General features: G+C 38.9%; 1 protein-coding gene across 1 annotated transcript; it reads right to left on the bottom strand.

Annotated features, from left to right (window-relative positions):
- Nucleotides 1–953: 953 nt before the first annotated feature.
- On the bottom strand, nt 954–18820 carry LOC125888654 (serine/threonine-protein phosphatase 6 regulatory ankyrin repeat subunit C-like). Its single transcript, XM_049576158.1, has 28 exons — nt 18678–18820; nt 17788–17871; nt 17334–17412; nt 17084–17154; nt 16777–16977; nt 16334–16421; nt 15884–16026; nt 14590–14802; nt 14421–14499; nt 14203–14317; nt 12876–12958; nt 12645–12747; nt 12114–12185; nt 11885–12025; nt 11694–11747; nt 10552–10663; nt 10382–10453; nt 10082–10283; nt 9809–9896; nt 8318–8435; nt 7953–8172; nt 7553–7640; nt 7359–7442; nt 6113–6258; nt 5658–5740; nt 5196–5278; nt 4562–4653; nt 954–4304 (listed from the first exon to the last, which is right to left on the bottom strand). Exons 1-28 carry the CDS (start codon nt 18702–18704, stop codon nt 4114–4116), a joined length of 3132 nt encoding a protein of 1043 aa, XP_049432115.1. The 5' UTR covers nt 18705–18820; the 3' UTR covers nt 954–4113.
- Nucleotides 18821–19318: the final 498 nt, after the last annotated feature.

Genomic DNA, 19318 nt, shown 5'->3' with positions numbered 1-19318 from the left:
TTGATGCACATACTTGTTTTTATCTCTTATTTTTCTTTTAATTCCAGTGTGCCTATGAGCCACAGTAAAGAAGGGGCAGAACAGGAGTGGGCGTTTGGCGCTCCAGACCTTATCTTTTTTCCCCAGAAGCCACAAATCTATTCTAGTCCCTAAAGAAATGTAATACAATTGAGTAAATGTTCTTCTGTTGGCCTGATATTCAACTCAAAGCACTGAAGACTGCTTTTACTTGGTGGTGCTGGGGATCCTTGAATGTAACTTTCTGATGCAGACTTTTAGAATATTGGCTGACATATAAATTCAAGCAAATAATCTCATGTGTATTTGCACTTTTCATAAGATAGAAAGGAAAGGGGTCATTTCTCGAGTGATTTTAGTTATACATTTTTTGCAGTTGTTCATATTTGTACCTTGAAAATGTGTTTACATGTCCTGCAAGCTGGTTTGTGTTCCTTTCTTGACACAAAGTTTCTACAGGTGTGTTCTTTCAGTACCACACATACTGAGATAATTAGTAAACTTTTTCTTTTCAGACACCAATACTATTAACAGCTGCTGATATCAACACTAACCCTTCTTCATTACCTATGAGCTCATTTAATAAGCGATGCCCTTTGGTTAAAACTGCTACCTATTGCAAAATTTGTCAGATATTCTAAACCATCACTACTGTGATGGATTAACATATGTGTGAGCTACAAAACCATTAAGCCTGCAGCACAGTGTTACTCAAAACAAAACTGGAATCTGTCTCATTTATCAGACAAACTCAGTTGTCCTGGTTAAAATTTACAGCTGCAAAATGTTTTTCAAGCATCTTGATTGTACAGGTGTAGGACAGCCTTGTTCAGATGTCAGGTGGCAGAGTGCAGAGCTGCTTAAGGTCAATGACGTGCACAAATTCTCACAGAGCTAAACAACATTGAAATGGAAAGAAAACATTGCAGAGACCATTCTCGTGGTAGTAATTTATTATGTATCTCTCATATGAATGCCATCCACAACTAAATCACACAGAGTATTCAAGTTGGGAGTTAAGCCCTGAAATCTCGGTAAAATGCACAGAGGACAGTTTGTTCACATGAAAAGCTGTTAACAGAGCACTTCCTACAGACAGACAAACATTTCACTGCAACTGGTGTTTAGAAATGTCAAACCATTTTGTCCCTGTAATTTCATTCTAATCAAACAAGGAAGGACAAGCTCAAAGTGAATTAGTTTCTGTTATCTTTAAGTTTAATTTGTAAAATGCACTTTCCTTTTCATATCATACTTGCATACACCTAAGAAGGACACCTCACTGTAAAATGTAAACTTTCATGTCAGAGTGCAAATCGTTTAAAGCCTTTTTAAGATAACACAGCGGGTATTACTTGGGTAAAAGCCATCAATTAGGAAAAGGAGAAATATCAAAGTCTGTGTGTGTATACAGCTTTTCAAAATATAAAAAAGATAAACATTTAATGAAAAACTCCATTTATAAAACTTGATCTTTAAAGAGAGAGAGGCAGTGGCATCTTTGTACCAGTACAGGTATGTTGTGCTAATATATTTTAAGGTTCTGTACGCGATATTCAGAGCATTAATATGGCAGCAAACCTTAATTTGCAATGCAAAGATAGAGAGGAGTAAAACAGAAAATGAAGTCATGCTAACGCTCTGTGTGTTGTAATCCAAGCTCCTCCGTTCTACGTTATGGTAGACGGTCCGGCTGCGCGTGCATGTGAGTCCCTATGAGTGTGCCCCACTGGCGAGCGAATTGCTGCCACTCTGCACTGTGCTTATATGTCGGTTAATGGTGATATTAGGACAGCACTCTGAATCATGAGCCCCTTTTACACGGCCTCTTCAACAAGATGGGAATTTCATGCTGTTGTGCCACCTCGCCGCTCTGTATAAAAAGGTACAATTGCAGAATGGGGTGCAGAGGTGTCTTGCCGGAGGTAGTAACAATGGGACAGCTGGCATGACAGGATCACGGGGACCCCAGTGTGATGTTTTGATGACGTGCTATGTGTGCGACTCATCACCGGAGATTTTAAAAGTAGCTGATGGCAGTTGGCTAACTGAAGAAGAAGAACAGCAGCCAAATATGAGAAAATAATGAGGTCTGGGAGCTCCTTATCCTCCGAGCAGATGCCACAAAACAGGGACAATAAGTGATTGTTATTGCCATGTTAATGCCATTGTTGTGCTTTATAAAGCGCTGCAGACACGTATGTCGAGTGTCACACTAGAGGCCAATGCTGTTGTGTTAAACGTCATGTCGCCACACCTCTTCTGATTCCATGATGCCGGCATGCTATCTAAAATCACACAGTAGAGCGGCATGATGCTGCTGTTGTTTGGTTCTGTGTAAAAATACAAAGGAAGCATAAAGAAGGGACTTTGTAGTGACCCTATAGTGCGATCTCTGTGTAATAAGGGCTACAGGGCTCTGAAAGTCGTACAGAGCTCCTTTAACAAGTGAATAACATTTAAAAAAAATAATAGTTCTGTGGGCACTGCAAATTTTCTTAATTGTAAAATATGTGACATATCTCTTAAAAACAGATTTATTGAATGTCAATGATTACTCAACAATTACGACGGAAGATTTTTCCACTGGGCCAGTAAACAATAAATAAAAGAAAACAATTATTTTAGTTTCTAGTGTTTCGCAGATTGTTAGTGGCGTTAAATGTGAGCAGTTTCTTACATTTAATTTCACTGCACACATTATAGCGATAACAAAGGTCAAATGTGGCGCTGACACAATTGATGGACAAGGTGATCCACAAAAAATCCTTTAACCATTTAGTGCATAGCAAAAGATGTCAGTTATTCTCTGGTTACAGCCTTTAAAATGTGAGGGATTTGCTCTTTTTCTTAGTCGGATATCTGTGTAAATAAAATATCTTTGGGTTTTAGACTGCTGATAAGAAAATACAAACAATTAAAAGATGTCGCATTAGGCTCTCGCAACTTATAATGTGCACGTAATCATTAATTAAAAAAAAAAACAATCAACAATTAACGGAATCTTTAGTTGCAGACAGTGAAATGACACATTTGTTGAAGACTTTAATGCTTAGACACTGATGATTCCTTTTTTTCTAGTGCTTTAAAATGTTTAATATTAACACATAGCGTATTTCTTTACCCTTTCATTTGTTTGTTTTATTCTCTGGCTTATTTCACTGAAATTCTGTTACTTCTGTTACACGTTTGTTACGCAACATCCTGCTTAAAATGTGCTTTTTATTGCACCCACAGTACAGTACAGAGCGACCTGAGGTTAATTCTCAATAATTTGGGATTTTCAAGATAATAAAAGTAAAAGGTTAACTTCATTTCAATAACTATATATACACTAGACTCTGTAAACTATATAACTAATACTATACACATGCTTGTGACTTTACTAAACTGAAATGTAACTTATGCAAGTCATGATAATATTCGACTAATGAGGTTATTTTATATCAGTGTAATGTCAGCTGAACTTCAGGCAGGTTAGAAAAATACAGTCTTATTAATTGCATATAAGGTTTAAAGCACCTGTTAGATATTTCAAAACAAGTATATTAAGAAGCAGTGTCTAACGTAGCACTTGTAGACACACACACACACACACACACACACACACACACACACACACACACACACACGTAAACACACAGCCTTCCGATTAGTCTTGCAATTGTATCAGCTGAAGACAAACGTGGAGATTTCAGGCTCTGGTGGTTAACGGGAAATTACGTCAATACTGACAGTGGACGGGATTCAAGTGGAGAGGCTTGTGTAGTGTGCTCATTTTAAAACCTCCATTCGTTTTTAATGGTTAATACTTCATTAAAATAACAAATATGTGTGCTAAACTCAACTCATGTGACAGGTAGATAATCTAAGAGGTCTGCTATTATTAGTATTGTGTAAGACTAAGTTCGAGAGAAGCAATTGATGCTACTGGTGCACGAGCACTTAGTGTGCATGCAGACATGTAAAAATGTCATGACACAAGAGAGAAGAAGCTATGTATGAACACATGTTCCTTGTGTTTGGCTGTGCATGGCGACACTGGGCTACAAAAATTTCACCCAGGCCCACAATGCCCTCCTGCAGCACCTTGACTTAGGCGTGACACAGGTTGCCGCTGGATCCACAGGTGGTAGCAATGCCGCAGTTCTTCAGGATTGGGTTGAAGTGGGAGGCTGTTCCAGGGCCGGCGTCTCGGGGAGGAAAAGGCTTCATGGTGGAAAGGATCAGGGCCAGACAGTCTGCCACGTTCTTGTTTGGGGCACAGGCCAGAGCTGGCGTGTGGCCTGCAGAAGGCAAACAGGCAAACAATCATCCTACAGTGTTCTTCAGTAACAATTTAGGGCTGAAAACATGGACTGCTTTGGTGCTGTATCATTTATTCATTCATCCATCCATCATCTGTAACTCATATCCTGGAACAGGGTTGCAGGGGGCCTAGAGCCTATCCCAGCTGAGAGTAGGCAAGGGCAGTACATCCTGGACATTTTGCCAGATAATCACAGTGGTATTTTATCAAAGAAACATAATTATTCCTGCGTACCTTCCTCATCTACAGCCATGACTGCTGCTCCTCTGCTCAATAACACCTGCACTACAGTTGCCAGGCCTTTCCTTGCTGCGATGTGAAGAGGCCTGCATGAGAAAGAAAGACAGGTCTGATTACAGAGCACTTAGGAGGAATGCAAGCAACCACATTAAAGAATTCACATGCAGTATTACTGGGTCTGATGGCAGGAGAGCAGATATTGTAAAATTTTCTTCGGAAACTTCAAATCAAATAGAAAAATACTGTAGTAAAGTAAACAGGAAATATTAACCAGCAACATCACAATGTTAGGACAGAGTATTACGGCCACGCTGAGGGAAAAAAATCTGAGATTTCGAGTAAAAAGTTTCAATTTTATGAGAATAAAGTCATACTATTTAAAAAACTAACTAAACTCATTATCTTATAAGAAAATGTGGAAATACTGTGATATTATCATGCCCTGCACTATTAACCTGCATAATCTATCAACACACACAGTCAGTCTTACTGAAATATGACTTTTAAATACACAATGCATGATGTGTCATAATACCAAACATAAATTCCAAGATAATTATTGTCAACATTTCACAGTTTTACATGTTTTGATAAGTTTGTAACATATATATAACAGCATACAACTCACATTTGGAGGGAGCTGTTTGTTGCATTTATGAGGGAGGAGTCACTGATCTCTCCAAGGATCAGCAGGGCACACATCTCATGACCCTGTGGAATAAAACACATTGAACTATACTGCTAAAACAAATTATCACTTTGAACAAACTGCCTGAAAATCGTTGTCAATATCATAAGTATATCTGAGAATGTAATCAAAGCTTTCAATTAATTTGCATTATTCAGTAAATGACACACCGTGCACTGCTATAGCACCACATTCTCACATTCATAACTCTATGAAATAAAAATAACTTTGAAAGCTTGTTTGATTACATTTTCAATCTCATTTTAAACTGGGGTTTTATAATATTTTGGCAGGTTATCAGCTGATCTGACAGATACATTACTGCTGCTACACACATGCAAAACTTGTTATTGTGCCACTACATGCATGCAAACAGTACATGCATGCGTATGTGTATGTGACCTTGCTGCAGGCTAAGTGAAGGGCAGTGTTATTATTGACATCCACCAGGGTCAGGTCGGGCTTCGCTTTGTGCAGCAAGAACTCTGAAATGCAGAAAATAAAACAGCTTTCACAACGAATACGGACCTCAGACATTCAGATACTTCAACATTTAGCAACTTACACTCAGTCCAACAGGGAAACACATTTATGTGGTGTATTAAAGGGAACCATAAGTGAGGGCTGTGTGGGTCAAAACAACAGTACCCATGTGCTAAAGGGAGACATGTTTCTTAAGTTATCATGTATAATTGAGTGCTTGAAAATAAATAATAAAGGCGGAAATGGAGATTGTGTATTTTGTGCTCTTCTTGAGCTGAAAACAGTGCTGATGTGTTTTGAGGTTTCCAAGGAGTTGATAAGGATAATGGCATACACACTATAAGACACTGATAGCAGAAATGTCAATCACATACCAACAGCCATAGTCTGTCCACATTCAGCAGCAACCATCACAGCAGAGCATCCACAATGGTCCACAGCATTGATGTCCGCTCCCTGGGCCAGGACCAGCTGGAGCCCAGCAACATTTCCTGAATAAGCAGCCGCATGCAGTGGCGTCCTGGACACACACAACATACACATGAAAATTCACCACTTCTGAACACGAAAATACTGTTTAATTAGCATCTTTCTGAAAGCTACAAAAGGTCTTTCTTGTACCTTTTAGGATAACAAAATATTGCAGGTTTTAAGTGGACCTATTATGCATTTCCTTACTTTCTGTCATATGATGTTAAAATGACAGATGTTCATATTACATCTGGCCAAAGTTTTAAATAATGAGGCAAATGTATGTAAAAGTAATTTGTGTGAGCAAAAACCTCAAGTGTTTTGTCTTAATACTGTGTTTCCAACTGTTTTTTCTACTTTTGAGACCAGATATTGTCAGATTGTGACAGATGTCTTTGTACAGTATGGTCATCTGCTTCATGCACACTACACACTACACATGCAAACTTGTAATCTTGGTTGCTGATGTTAATTTCTCCCAGATTTTGGATCCTAACTCTGCTGGAACATGACTGGTTATGTTTAGAAGCTTTCATTTTTCATAGTAGAAAGTTCTGCTCTATTCTGTCATTCCGCGGCTGCAATGAAGGTGCAACAACACTGAGATGCACAAGACCCAGAAACACTGACCAATCAGAGCTAACTAGGCTTTTTTGGAAGGGGGGCTCAGAGAGACAGGCACTAAAACGGAGCATCTCAGACAGAGGGTGAATATAGGTGTTCCAGCACAGACAGTAAGAAGAATAAAAATGTATTTTGGCCAAAAAAGCATGAAAACATGTCTTTATAGAAACCTTAAATACAAGTACGAATCTGAAAATGAGCAGAGTAGGCCCCCTTAAACAAAATTATAAATCAGCGTATCATTAACACATTTACAGATTTTAATAAAATCTGTTTTAATACCTATATTTTACCAGTCAGTATCATAACCTTTTCTTAATACTTGCTTAAAATCAAACCAATTAAAACCAAATCAGCAACAATAATCATGTTGAGTTGTCATAAGAGTGATTTAATTGCACACATTATAGATTGTAGATTTATACCTGAACTGAAAATAAACCTAAAACTTCTGATCCCAACCTGCAGTGCTGCATGAAATAGATTGGTTATTATTAGAAGAGCTCAGCTCAGTGCAGAACCCACCTTCCTTTGGCATCGCAAACTTTTACAATTTGAGGGCCAACAGTCTTCACTAATAGTCCAGCAGCAACATCATGTCCATTAACTCTGCGTAGGAAGAAGGGAGTTGTTACACTGTGAAGAATCACACTAAAAAAGATATTATTCCCGGTAATATCTAATAAAGATAATGTATGATGAACATTTACAGTACTCACAGAGCACAGTGCAATGCAGTGAACTGGTTTCCCTCCTGGTTGCTAAAGAGTTTGTTTTCAAGTAAAATGTGTAAACATCCTTCACGCCCTACAGACACAGGACACAGGTAGATATTCAAATCTTTGTAAAATAATGGTCATACAAAGCCACATCATACACGTCTTTCACAAGACCGGCAAGTGTTAAAACTGAGAGAATCATCCAAAGGCTAAAACAATGCTGCAGATAGAAACTGGTGGTGAGAGAAGGTGCTGGCGCTGCTCCACAAAATGTCCATTCATGCATGTGTTTGTCAAGCTTTTTTTAAATTTGCACTGATCCAAACTCTTTTGTTTTTGTTTTTGTTTTTTTAGAATTACTTAAGTGCATCTGATATGAATTCTTGCCCTGACGTCTCACCCTGGTGGGCAGCCCAGTGGGTGGGCGTGTAGCCTCTGTAGTCCAATATGGAGTCCAGAGGGTCAGCTTTCATAGCAGCCTTTAGCAAAGTTTGAAGTAGCTCTGTGTGGCCGCGGGACGCTACAAGGTGCAGCGGGGTCCTTCCCTTAAAGTCTCTACACAGAGCAGAGGCTCCATGTTCCAACAGAGCAGATACACAGTCCTCACTGCCCAACGCGGCCTGCAAGGAGAGGACATAAGCTATCAACAACACATCTGGCACATCCAGGACTCTGTAAAGGCACAAATCCTACATTTACATCATTAAGGGCCTTAATTAAGTGATAGGACATGCACACACACAAACACACAGCAAATACGCTTACAGCTCTGTGTAATGCAGTGAAGCCATTTTTGTCTGCAGCATCAGCCTTCGCTCCTTTCTCCAACAAGATGTGGACACAGTCAGTGTGGCATCCCAGAGCCGCCAGCATGAGAGCCGTCCTGCATAAAACAAACAAACAGAAGAAGTAGTATGCTGTGAGGATAATTCTCTGATTGTGTCAGAATAGCTAAAACACCTTGGATTTTTGATGAGTAAAATAACCCACCCTCCTTAAAGAGTAACTTCACCCCTTGTTCTGAGTCTGCATAACTTTGAAAAATCCTAAAAAGTGGGCAAGGAAGGTATGAGGGGCGTGAATGTGTGAGGCAGAAGTTGCTAGGAGGGAATTGTGGGTGCTGGATTATGATCTTTCTTGTTATTATTTGTACACCTTATTTTGCAACGTCCGGTAATTGGGTCACATAGTATTGGAATACGTATATCACTACTGTCAGTCAGTTTTGCGAATGAATGGAACGAGAGGGGGTGACAGGCACAGCCCTAATTTTTGTTGACCGCTTTATGCTTTGTTAAGTTTTGATAGTTTCTTTTGATCACTGTTTTGTTTTGTTTTGTTATGGACGCCTGTGTACAGTAATGTTTTGGATGCAATCTTTTCTTACGATAAAATATTCAAAACGCAGTCATCTGATCCGTGTCAGTTAATGACAGGCAGCACATCTGGCAGGACAGTGTTCCTCTGCTCAGTCTCTCTGCGACTAACTTTTTTTAAGCCTGATAGTCGCCTAACATTCTTTTTTTTTTTTTAAATATATTTTATGACAAAGACAACAACAACCATACCAACAACAACAACCGACTGACTCTGTGTCAGGCCTTGCAAGGTTCAGGGCTGATTTAAACAGTAGATGTTGAGCTGTTTTCAACCCGGAATTTTCATAAATTTGTTAAGAAAAGGTCAATATCAACATCACAGTACAGACATATAATTTAGCTCAAAAAAACCTCCAACACATCTATATCTGTATCAGTAACACCTATAGTAATTGTTTTATAATACTTTTAAAATACAATATAAATACTAAACACCATCTTCTGATGAGATCACACTAGCCGCAAAACTGTGATCCATGACGGTGACTTGTTCAGACCACAGCCATCTTCGAACTGTGATGCCACCGCATTGACAAAATCTGTCCACAGACAGACAGACACCTGGCAAAATATTCTAAAACATTTCTGTGGTAGTTCCTGCTACAGTACACCTGGACCACATTCTGCCATAATGACACACATAGACTCACAATACCAGCCCCACTGTCACAGCTGGTGATAAACATTTTACTAATTCTTTTATAGCTACAGTTTTTCCAGTATATTATATTATTAGGTTATATATACAATATTTTACACTCTGCCATGTCATAATAAGACAAATTATTCTATTAAGATTAGAATTAACAGTAATGTATGTAATCTCTGTGCATGTCCAGAATTTACTGAATCAACCAATGATAACAAAGTGACTCACTGTCCCTGTGTATCTGGACTGTCGATGATGTCGGCACTTTGTTCCCTGTTGACCAATAAAAGCAGACAGTCCATTTGGCCATCAGCGGCTGCACAGGGGGAAGAGTAAAAAGAAAAAAAGATTAAGGAAAAAAAATATCAGTTTCACAGAGATTAACTACTTATGTGATATATACGGATATAAACATTATATCCTATCTTAAAGGGATTTCCTTTAACATCCCATGACCCAGCACGCACGCACACAAACACACACAAACACACACACACAAACCTGCAGCATGGATAGCCGTCCACTTATGCTTGTGCTCTTTCAGTGTGTAAGAGGCTTGATGTTTCAGCAGAACCTCTACACACGGGGCGAAACCTCTCTGAGCAGCCAGGTGGAGGGCAGTTCTGCCGTCAATGTCCCGCACATCCAGACTCACCAATGTCTCACAAAGCAAACGCAGCGCCTCACAGTGACCATAGTACGCCTTTAACAGCAGAATGCATCATGAAAGTATTGTAAACATGTGGTCTTCATGTAAGTCACATCTGTTCTAGTGCATCATTGTAATCATGTGCTACTTACAGCTAAGTGCAACGGACTGACTGGAATATTACTTTCAACCTCTTCAAGACAGTTGAAAGAAATCTCCAGGAGCTACAAGAAAAAAAAACAAAAAACGTCAACTACTGTAGGTCGAGTCGATAATTATTTACCAAGAAAAAATGTGCCTCTAAATCAAAGATACCACTGACCAGTTCCAGGTGCTGTTTGTTCCCATAAGCTGCTGCATAGTGGACGGCACTGTAACCCTTACTGTTCTTCAGAGTTGGATCAGCCCCATTGTCAAGCAGGAAGTCTAAACACCTGAACATACAGAGCACAACATTAGAGGGACAATTCACCCCGAAATCTCTCTTACCTGTAGTGCTATTTATCAGTGTTGATTGTTTTGGTGCGAGTTGCCGAGTGTTGGACATACCGTCTGTAGAGTTGTCTGCCTTCTTTCCAGTATAATGGAACTAGATGGCACTCAGCTTCTGGTGCTCAAAGTGCCAAAAAATATATCTGAAAAACTCAACAGCAATGTCTTTCAACGTCTCGCTTCCTTCTGCGTGGTGGAAAGAGACATTGCTGTTGAGTGTTTCAAATGTATTATTTTTGGCGCTTTGAGCACCACAAGCCAAGTGCCGTCTAGTTCCATTATATTCAAGAGAAATCAGACATCTCTATGGCCTATATCTTCAACATTCAGCAACTCACACCAAAACAATTGATACAGTGAATAAACAGCACTTTCAGTAAGAAATGTGTATTTTGTGAACCATCCCTTTCCCTCTGTTCAATTCTTTTTCCAGTAACAAAACGTTATCAAAGACAGACTTTGTAAGTGTTTCACAAACATTCACTTCTCAGTGTCTTTGGGAAATGCATTAAAGGTTCCACTAAATGAAACATGGTTTTTATGTGTTTTTAAATATCAAGTGCACCCAAGACAAATTATTTTTAATGCATTTTTATATCAGAATTAAACCCTGTGTCTGTATCGCGTTCAAAGTCTTACAAATGTTTTCATCACCTAAAATAATAAAAGTATGGTTTCACCTTGTCTTTCTATTTGATCTCACAGATTTGATTTTGACTTTTTTTCTGATCTCTGATTTTGTTATTAATCACTTTATGTAATAACTGACGGTTGGCTCAGTTACAGCGAGTCAACAAACATATACTGACTGAAAGACAAAATTATTGTGGATTCTGCACAGCAGAGCACATATAACGTTTATCTGCTTTATGATTTTCTTAGGTCAGTTTATTGAACATAAAAAATAATACACAAAATTTAAAATAATACAAACACAAAATTAGCAGTATGTATTACAAATACGTCACTTACAGAGAGGCTTCATGTTGTTTTCCCTCACTGTCAGGCTCAGAGCTCATTTCCCCTCTGTTGAAAAAAAAAACCAGACACTTTTTTAAGTGTTCTGAATGAAGTTGGGATTATCAACCTGTCCATAGATTGGTGTCCTCGCTGCACTAAGTAAAACGAATAAAACATTAAAACAACAGTAAATGCTCACTTACCCACTAAAGGTGTGAGACGCAGCAGCGTAGTGCAGAGGGCTGCAGCCCGTCAGATCTAGCTCGTTGACCTCAGCGCCTGCCCTCACCAGGGCGATGGTGCACTGGCTGTTCCCGTTAGCGGCAGCATAGTGCAAAGGAGATCTGTGAGGTGCAACAGGGGACAGCTGTGATATCAGGTAACACCATAGCAGAGCTGAAGTCTTAGCTCCAGATATTCAGCACCACTTACCTTCCCAAATGATCTTTTGCATCCAGATCAGCAGCAGCACTATTCAACAGCAAGTTCAGGCAGTCGACATTTCTGTCACGAGAGGAAAAAGGTCAGAAGTGTTCAACAAATGACACCACACTTGGAGCAGAGCTATAGTGTTATTTATTGCTGCATGCTCTTAATTGCATTTATGTTTTATGTTAATTGGCTACAATGATCAACAAGTTCAGAAACCAACTGACAGCAAGACAAGATTTAAACTAAGCACTGGATTTTATGATGGCCAAAATCTGACAATAAAATGGTGAAATGTAATATTCACAAGCAGAAAATATCCTCCTAATGTATCTACAATATTTTAGATATGAAAAATCATATGAAGATAAAAATAGAAGGAAAACAGTCCAATATCTTTAACTATGATCAGCTGAGAAACAAACATGCAGATTTCTATCAGTAAGTTAAACTTTGTATGTATCGTGAATGTATATATATTAAAAAAAAAAGTAATAATTTTAATGATGTGCATGTGTGTGTGTGTTAGCTCACCCTCCAGAGGCAGCTGCGTGCAGGCAGGTCCTCCCGTAATCATCTAAGGTGTTTATATCAGCCCCAGTTGACGGCGTTTTAGACGGCATCACGTAAAACTGGCCTGAACGATACACAGCCAACAATAACATTTTGTTAAGTGAAAAAAAATTCAGTTGTGTCGGTATTTAAATGTTAAATCTTGGTGGATAAACTGAGGAGTACAACTCAATTACTCAAACATATTCTCACCATTAGATATTAACTTTCGACAACAGTCTGGAAATCCGTAGAGCGCTGCAAAATGCAGTGGAAGCATCCCATGAATCCCCTGTCTGCAGAGATCACAACAAAGATTATTCACTTTAGTTTGTGCTAAGATGGGAAGAGGTTTTCTGTATGAAATTGGAATTGGCTTATTTGAATGTTTTAGTATTGAAAGCCAGTTTTCAGCTCAATGTTTTGTGTGCAGATAAACGTCTTAGTCAGGCAGCAGAATATTACAAGATTATTTGCAATAATTAAGTCTGTACGTATGTGTAATGATGCTTTTATTTTACAGCTTAACTGGAACAAGAATAAATCAATAACACAAACACCAAACACTCTCAGACCCTCTTTACACCTGCATCTCATTTTATGTACACCTATCTAGATAGGATTTAACCTGATTACAGTGACACCTGGTGTTAATATGTGTCTCCAGTGTTCACACTGAGATCTGATCACTCTGTCCTGCTCAAACAACTGAGTGGTTGTAGCTTTTCCCCACCATTTATTTAGCCATTCATGAATGGCTTGGCTGCAATATGAATTGACAAGTTTTGCCTGTATACTTTCGTCTGACACTTTGGTCTTGACTCTGGCCTGTTAAGGATACCCCTCTACAGCTCAAGCAGTACAAGGCCCTGCCCCCGTCCATCAGCAACTACCCGCCTGTCAACAGCTATTATGGTAAGAATGGAAAAAAAGCTTTTATTTCTCATAAATTACAATTACAAAGGGTGCAAATCATGATATTGTCTGTATTTTCAGAGACAATATGTGCATAAAAATAAAACAAATATTAAAAATAATCTTTGCTGGTCCATAGTTTTCTTTGTTATATATGTCAGAGCCTGTCAGCAAAATTTAGAAGCCAACAGCGAGGTCAACGAGGATGAAACAGGCCTTCCTGATTGTAAAGACAGTGACTGACAGAAGAATACATTGCAGATGAGGGAGACACCCCAGTTATGTTAGCATCAGTTAACAGAGAGACCACCGTGTGCACGGCAGCTTCAGTGTCAGGTAAGGGAGAGCCGCTGCTGCCTTTCTGGTTTGGAACAGTCATGTGCAAGTTAGATTTTTCCCACGCAGTTGTTGTAGGTGAATGGTAAGCGTATCTGCATTTACACTTGAGCTCGATATGATCACAATGCGTCTCTGACCACCTCTGGAGGAGATCACAATATGTCCTCGATATGTTTTGGGTTTTATACTTGTCATTCGTGTAGTAAAGCACTATCTGACTGATCCAATCACCAAAAACACCTTTAACGTAAAGTGAAAAGAGGGTCTCAGGTTTGGACAGACTTACCTGGTCTTATCAGCACCATTTGTCAGCAGAGTACTGATCAGCAGCTCCTGACCGTATCTGGCAGCAATGTGAAGAGGAGTGTTTCCAAATATATCGACAGAGTCAATCTCCCCACCTGTGTACAGAGAGAGAGGGAAACAGGATGTAAGTATGATGTTGTTTCAGCTGAGGACATGCTTGGATATTTGAAGTCAGAGTATATTCTGAGGGTATGTTACCATTTTGGATCAGAATCTGTGAGCCTGAGAAGCGGCCGTGCATGGCAGCCATATGCAGAGGGCTCTTCCCTTCTTTATTCTGTTAGCACAGAAAAAAAAACATTTGGTTAAAAGAAAGGCATAATTCATTATAATCTGTACACTGTACATTCAAAAACAAGATCTTCACCTGCACGCTGACGTCAGCACCATTGTTAATTAGCAGCTCAAGACACAGCACCCCGCTGGAGGAGGCGGCAGACATGTGAAGCGGCGTGCTGCCAAGGTGGTTGGGCTGATTGATGTTGGCACCACTGTTCACCAGCTCAGTGGCCACAGCGTCTTGCCCTGTGTGACAGGCCATGTGGAGCGCTGTGTTCCCACAAATGTTAGGCTCATCAGCCTGAGAGACAGAGGAGGAAAACAATTGATGAATGGTATAAAATGAAACATGTCTGGTGATTTAAAAGCATGACAGCCTTGTTTTGTCAGCCAGATAAACAGTTAAATTTATTATCAGTGTAAGAGTCAAGTGACTCGGCCGATGCAGCCTGGAGGCATTTTTAAATGAAAAGGAAATCTGGTTTGAAAGATCTGGCTTGTTCAAAGGGAAGTATGTGATGTATTTGTAAACTAATATTAGCTACAGCTGTGAATGTAGACATGTATCATGTGACCTGATGGTATCATCATTGAAAAAGAGATTACTAATGAAGTAGTGACATGATTAATGTCACAGACCAGAATCAACTTGACACCAAGCCTGGAGCTCTACAGCACGCCATGTTACTGATGCCTAATCTCACATCAAACCATTTGTAATGATGGACTGCTGTGTTCTGGTAGAGTAGTTGAGCAGGATGTTTTCTGACATGTTTATTCTTAGTTTAAAGGGTAACGTCTGTATTTTTTTTTTGACCTCAAACGTATTTTCCCATGTTTTTTTGTTTCAGTGACTAAGGGGAACAATGATTTTTGAAATTGGTCCAGTATTGAGCGAGAGGGCTGCAGTTGGCAGCTAAGAGATGCAATCTAAACACTCCAGGCACCGTCGCTTTATGTCCACTACAAGTGCTTGTTTTTGCCACTGACAGGCTCAGATTGAGAAGTGTCTAACAACATGATGGAAAGGTCCCTAGTGAGAAAGACCTTTATGTATAACCCAAAATCGGCAAACCTACCAGAATCCATTAAAAAAAAAAACAACAGTAATTTTGTGTATGGAGCAGCATATTTTCACATCAAACTGGGTGAATTTAAGTTTTGCTTAAATTCACCCATGCTTAATGCTTAAGTTTTAAGCTACCTTTTAAAGCAAAGACAAATTTCTACAAATACTCTGGAAACCCTCCACAGCACGATTAAACAAGATTAAGCACATTTATTAATAACGTTCTTTACAGAACATACAATGCATAAAACACAACAGCGGCAACAATGTATTATGATTTCAGTTGAAGTGTGCTTTGACTGAGCCACTTTACCTCCACCGCCAGTCTCAACAGGTATTTGACCACGTCTAACTGTCCACTGGCGGCTGCAGCATGGAGCGGAGTGTAACCACGTTTGTCCTTGCACATCACATCAGCACTGTGAGACACCAGCAGCTTCACAACCTCCACATGTCCTGAAGGAAGAGCTGAACATTTACTACACATCTCTGCCAGGCATGCACATCACAGCACACCCGTATCTCAAGATTCAAGCCAGTTTGATCAAATATTCCCCAGATATTGACGTTGTTAAGAGACTTTTAGTTAGGTTGTGTTGATAAGCCGGGGCAGCCATATGCTGTTACAATAAATCAACAGCTGTATGCTAAAAAAATTGTCTGTGTTACTTCATGTTTTTAAGTCAGGATAAAGGTTCTTTATCCTTTTCTTTAACAATATAACAAAATTCACAGCTTTTAACCGATCAATGACACTGCTCACCAAGGTATGCGGCCCAGTGGATTGCCTGCCTTTCCTTCTTGTCTTTGGCACTCACACTGGCACCTTTGCTCAGGAGCAAGTACACCATCTGCAGAAACATAATACGTCGGTCAACCCATGTGTCTATCAGCTCATCTCATTTCTATCTATAACTATCGTCCAGTGGATTGTGTTGTTTTGTTTTGACAACAGTCTATGAAACACTTGAACACTTGGCGTTACAAGCTCTAACAGGGCTCTGGTTATTATTTGGCTACACAGAGAGACAAATATTGTTTAAAACTAGTTCAATACATTATGAGGCAAATTCACTTTCCTTGATAAAATCTACTTTCCAGCATTGAAATGATAACTATCAAACATACAGGTCTGGTAGTTAACCTTAGACATGGAAAAAGATCAGGAGAAAGACTTTGGTTAATACTATCAACTTTAAAGTTTACCTCTTCATGGCCGCTGTGTGCTGCATGATGCAGCGGCGTCCTTCCCGACTTGTCGGCAACATCCAGGCTGCACACATGTGGTAAAAGAGCTTCAGCGCAGCCTGTGGCCCACTTTGCAGCTGCCATGTGTAAAGGTGTGTGCCAGTATTTGTCCTTTGCGTTGACCTCTGCTCTGTGCTTTAGGAGCAGCTCCACAGAGTTCTGAGGAAAAAAACAAAAATTTCAAAGACAGAGTTAAACGTTACAATCTGGTGGTCAAGTCCTTAGAAAAAACTTTGTCTCCCTGTGTTTTGAAACAGGAACATACTTGATTTCGAGAGGCAGCTGCTCGATGTAAGGGAGTCAGCAAACCCTGGTCCTTAGCGTTGACATTTGCACCTGTGACAGAAAGTAACAGCGCAGTTAGATATTAATTAAGTTCTTCTGTGCTTCACTGACTCACTGTATTAATAACTATAAAGGGTGATTTGTAAAAATATACACAAGTGTATGGAGTTGATGATAGGCTTTCCATTTACTCTTGATATACTTCAAAGACAGATAAATAGCTTTTCTACCTGAAGTAATAAGTAGGTCCATAGTGTGGACATCGCCCAAATAAGCAGCAGCATGAAGTGGTGTGCTTTGTTCTTGGTCCTGAGAGAAAAAAATATAATACATTTTATCAGATTATCCTCATATTATATAATATTCATGTTATATTCTGACTCCAAATGTTTCAACAGTTAATGTCCACATTAAACTTTTTTTTTACATTGTTCCCCTCCATGTTCATATAACACTTTAGCATACTGACATTTCGCATTAAATGTGTCTCAAAAATCTACTCAGCAAACTGTCTGTAACCAAAAACATACACAAGTCTGAATTTTCTATTAAAGAAAAGCTGTGTTGTAAGTCAAGACATCAACGGTGAGTAACCTACACCAGAGATTTATAGCTGAATTGTTTGTACAAAGTATAATTCATGCAAAACAACATAAGAGCAGAGTTAATGTAAGATAATATTACCAGTGAATTGACATCTTCATTGTGGTTTAACAAAAATGTCACTTCTTCTGTGTTTCGGCTGAATATAGCCTGGACCAGTGGAGACTGAAAGACATATACGACATGCAAACACATGAAAGACACCAAGGAAAAAAAACAAATGTTGAAACTGCATTAGAATTAGGCACAGTTCATGAGGTTTTTCCAGAAACAGGAAAGTGGTTTCTTTTAAACTTGTTTCAACACACTGAGATCATAAATAGATCCATGACTTTGTGGTGATGCCAATAGAACTGTAACATGTCTAAATAAAGAGTTGGTAACAATCAAATTTCTGTGCATTTCCAGGAAAAATGTTAATGTTGTAAATTGTAAATGTAAATTGTCACAAATAAAATATTGTAAATGGAATGATGCAATCTGCTTCGGTGACGTTAAGGACATCACGTACAGTTCAAAAACATTTTTATTGCTTTGGCGAATCTGTCTGAAGAACAAGAGGACTTACTTGTTTGAATCATGCAAAGTTCCTACTAATTTTAGCAAATATTTACACATATTACGAATAACTCACCTAGATTTGTCTTCCATAGATAACATTAAACAGACTTGAGTATGCAGAAAAGAAAATCTGGATCCATTTAAAGATTAAAATGTTTGTTTGGTAGAGTTTGGACTTCGTGTACCAGAGAGCTCAGCTGGCCAAATGATAAGGTTTAGGTACATTACAAAACTCAGACATCGGATATCAAACTGAAACAAAGTCTAGTTTTGCATAGCAAATTATTAATTACACTGAAAGTAGCTTTGTAGCAAACTTTGCTCGACATGTCGCTAACATGACTAGCCAGCTGTGTCCAATGCTTCTGAAAGCCACTGTTAGTTATCAAACGTTAAGTTTTATTTACTACCTGGTCCTTGATATTTCTTATCTCCATGTCCCAATCACTGTGGAAGCTCCTTCATTGAGACTGACTGTAAAGTTGACTACATATCACTTTGTAGCAGCTAGTTAGCCTAGCTTTAGCTTAGCTCCTGGGATATGTGATGTGTAGTTGCCAAATATCGCGAGAGAAGTTGAAGAAACGTGATTTGGAGTCTCCTTATGCACGTCAGAAGTAAAAACCAAAAACTTGTCAGATATGTGCCATTGTGTTAGTGTTCTTTTCTGAGTATCAGTGTGGGTTTGCGTTGTTTTATTTAAGCAATATGTTAATTAAATCAATCTAGATATTACTGTAAACTTGGAAACTTAACAGGGAATTTAGCAGAGACAACAAGTCGTGTATTAATTCATAAAAATATGTTCGGTTGGAAAAGTTGTGGTCGTGGCAAAAAATGAAATAAAATAAAATAAAATAAAATTTCTTAAATACTGTACAGTATTTCAGTACATTTGATTTATTTTACTTAACCTTGCTATTTCCATTGTATGCGACTCTGAATGTATATTTATGTTGCACCTATTGTACATATTGTATATATCTATTATTCTTAGTCCTACTCACGTAGATATATTGTGTTGTACACTGTAGTATTATACACATTTTTT

The sequence above is a fragment of the Epinephelus fuscoguttatus genome, linkage group LG1, assembly GCF_011397635.1.
Source record: "Epinephelus fuscoguttatus linkage group LG1, E.fuscoguttatus.final_Chr_v1".
Taxonomy (NCBI): Eukaryota; Metazoa; Chordata; class Actinopteri; order Perciformes; family Serranidae; genus Epinephelus; species Epinephelus fuscoguttatus.
Note: the sequence above shows the minus strand (reverse complement) of the source record. Positions and strands in the feature narration are given on the sequence as shown.

What these genes read in the sequence shown, in the direction of transcription:
- LOC125888654 (XM_049576158.1), bottom strand. Translation starts at nt 18,704, where the DNA reads ATGGAGATAAGAAATATCAAGGACCAG. An exon ending in CAGCTGCCTCTCGAAATCAA is followed by an intron (nt 16,978 to 17,083) that starts GTATGTTCCTGT and finishes TTTTTTCCTCAG; the next exon opens with AACTCTGTGGAGCTGCTCCT. An exon ending in TGGACAGACTATGGCTGTTG is followed by an intron (nt 5,741 to 6,112) that starts GTATGTGATTGA and finishes TCTGCATTTCAG; the next exon opens with AGTTCTTGCTGCACAAAGCG.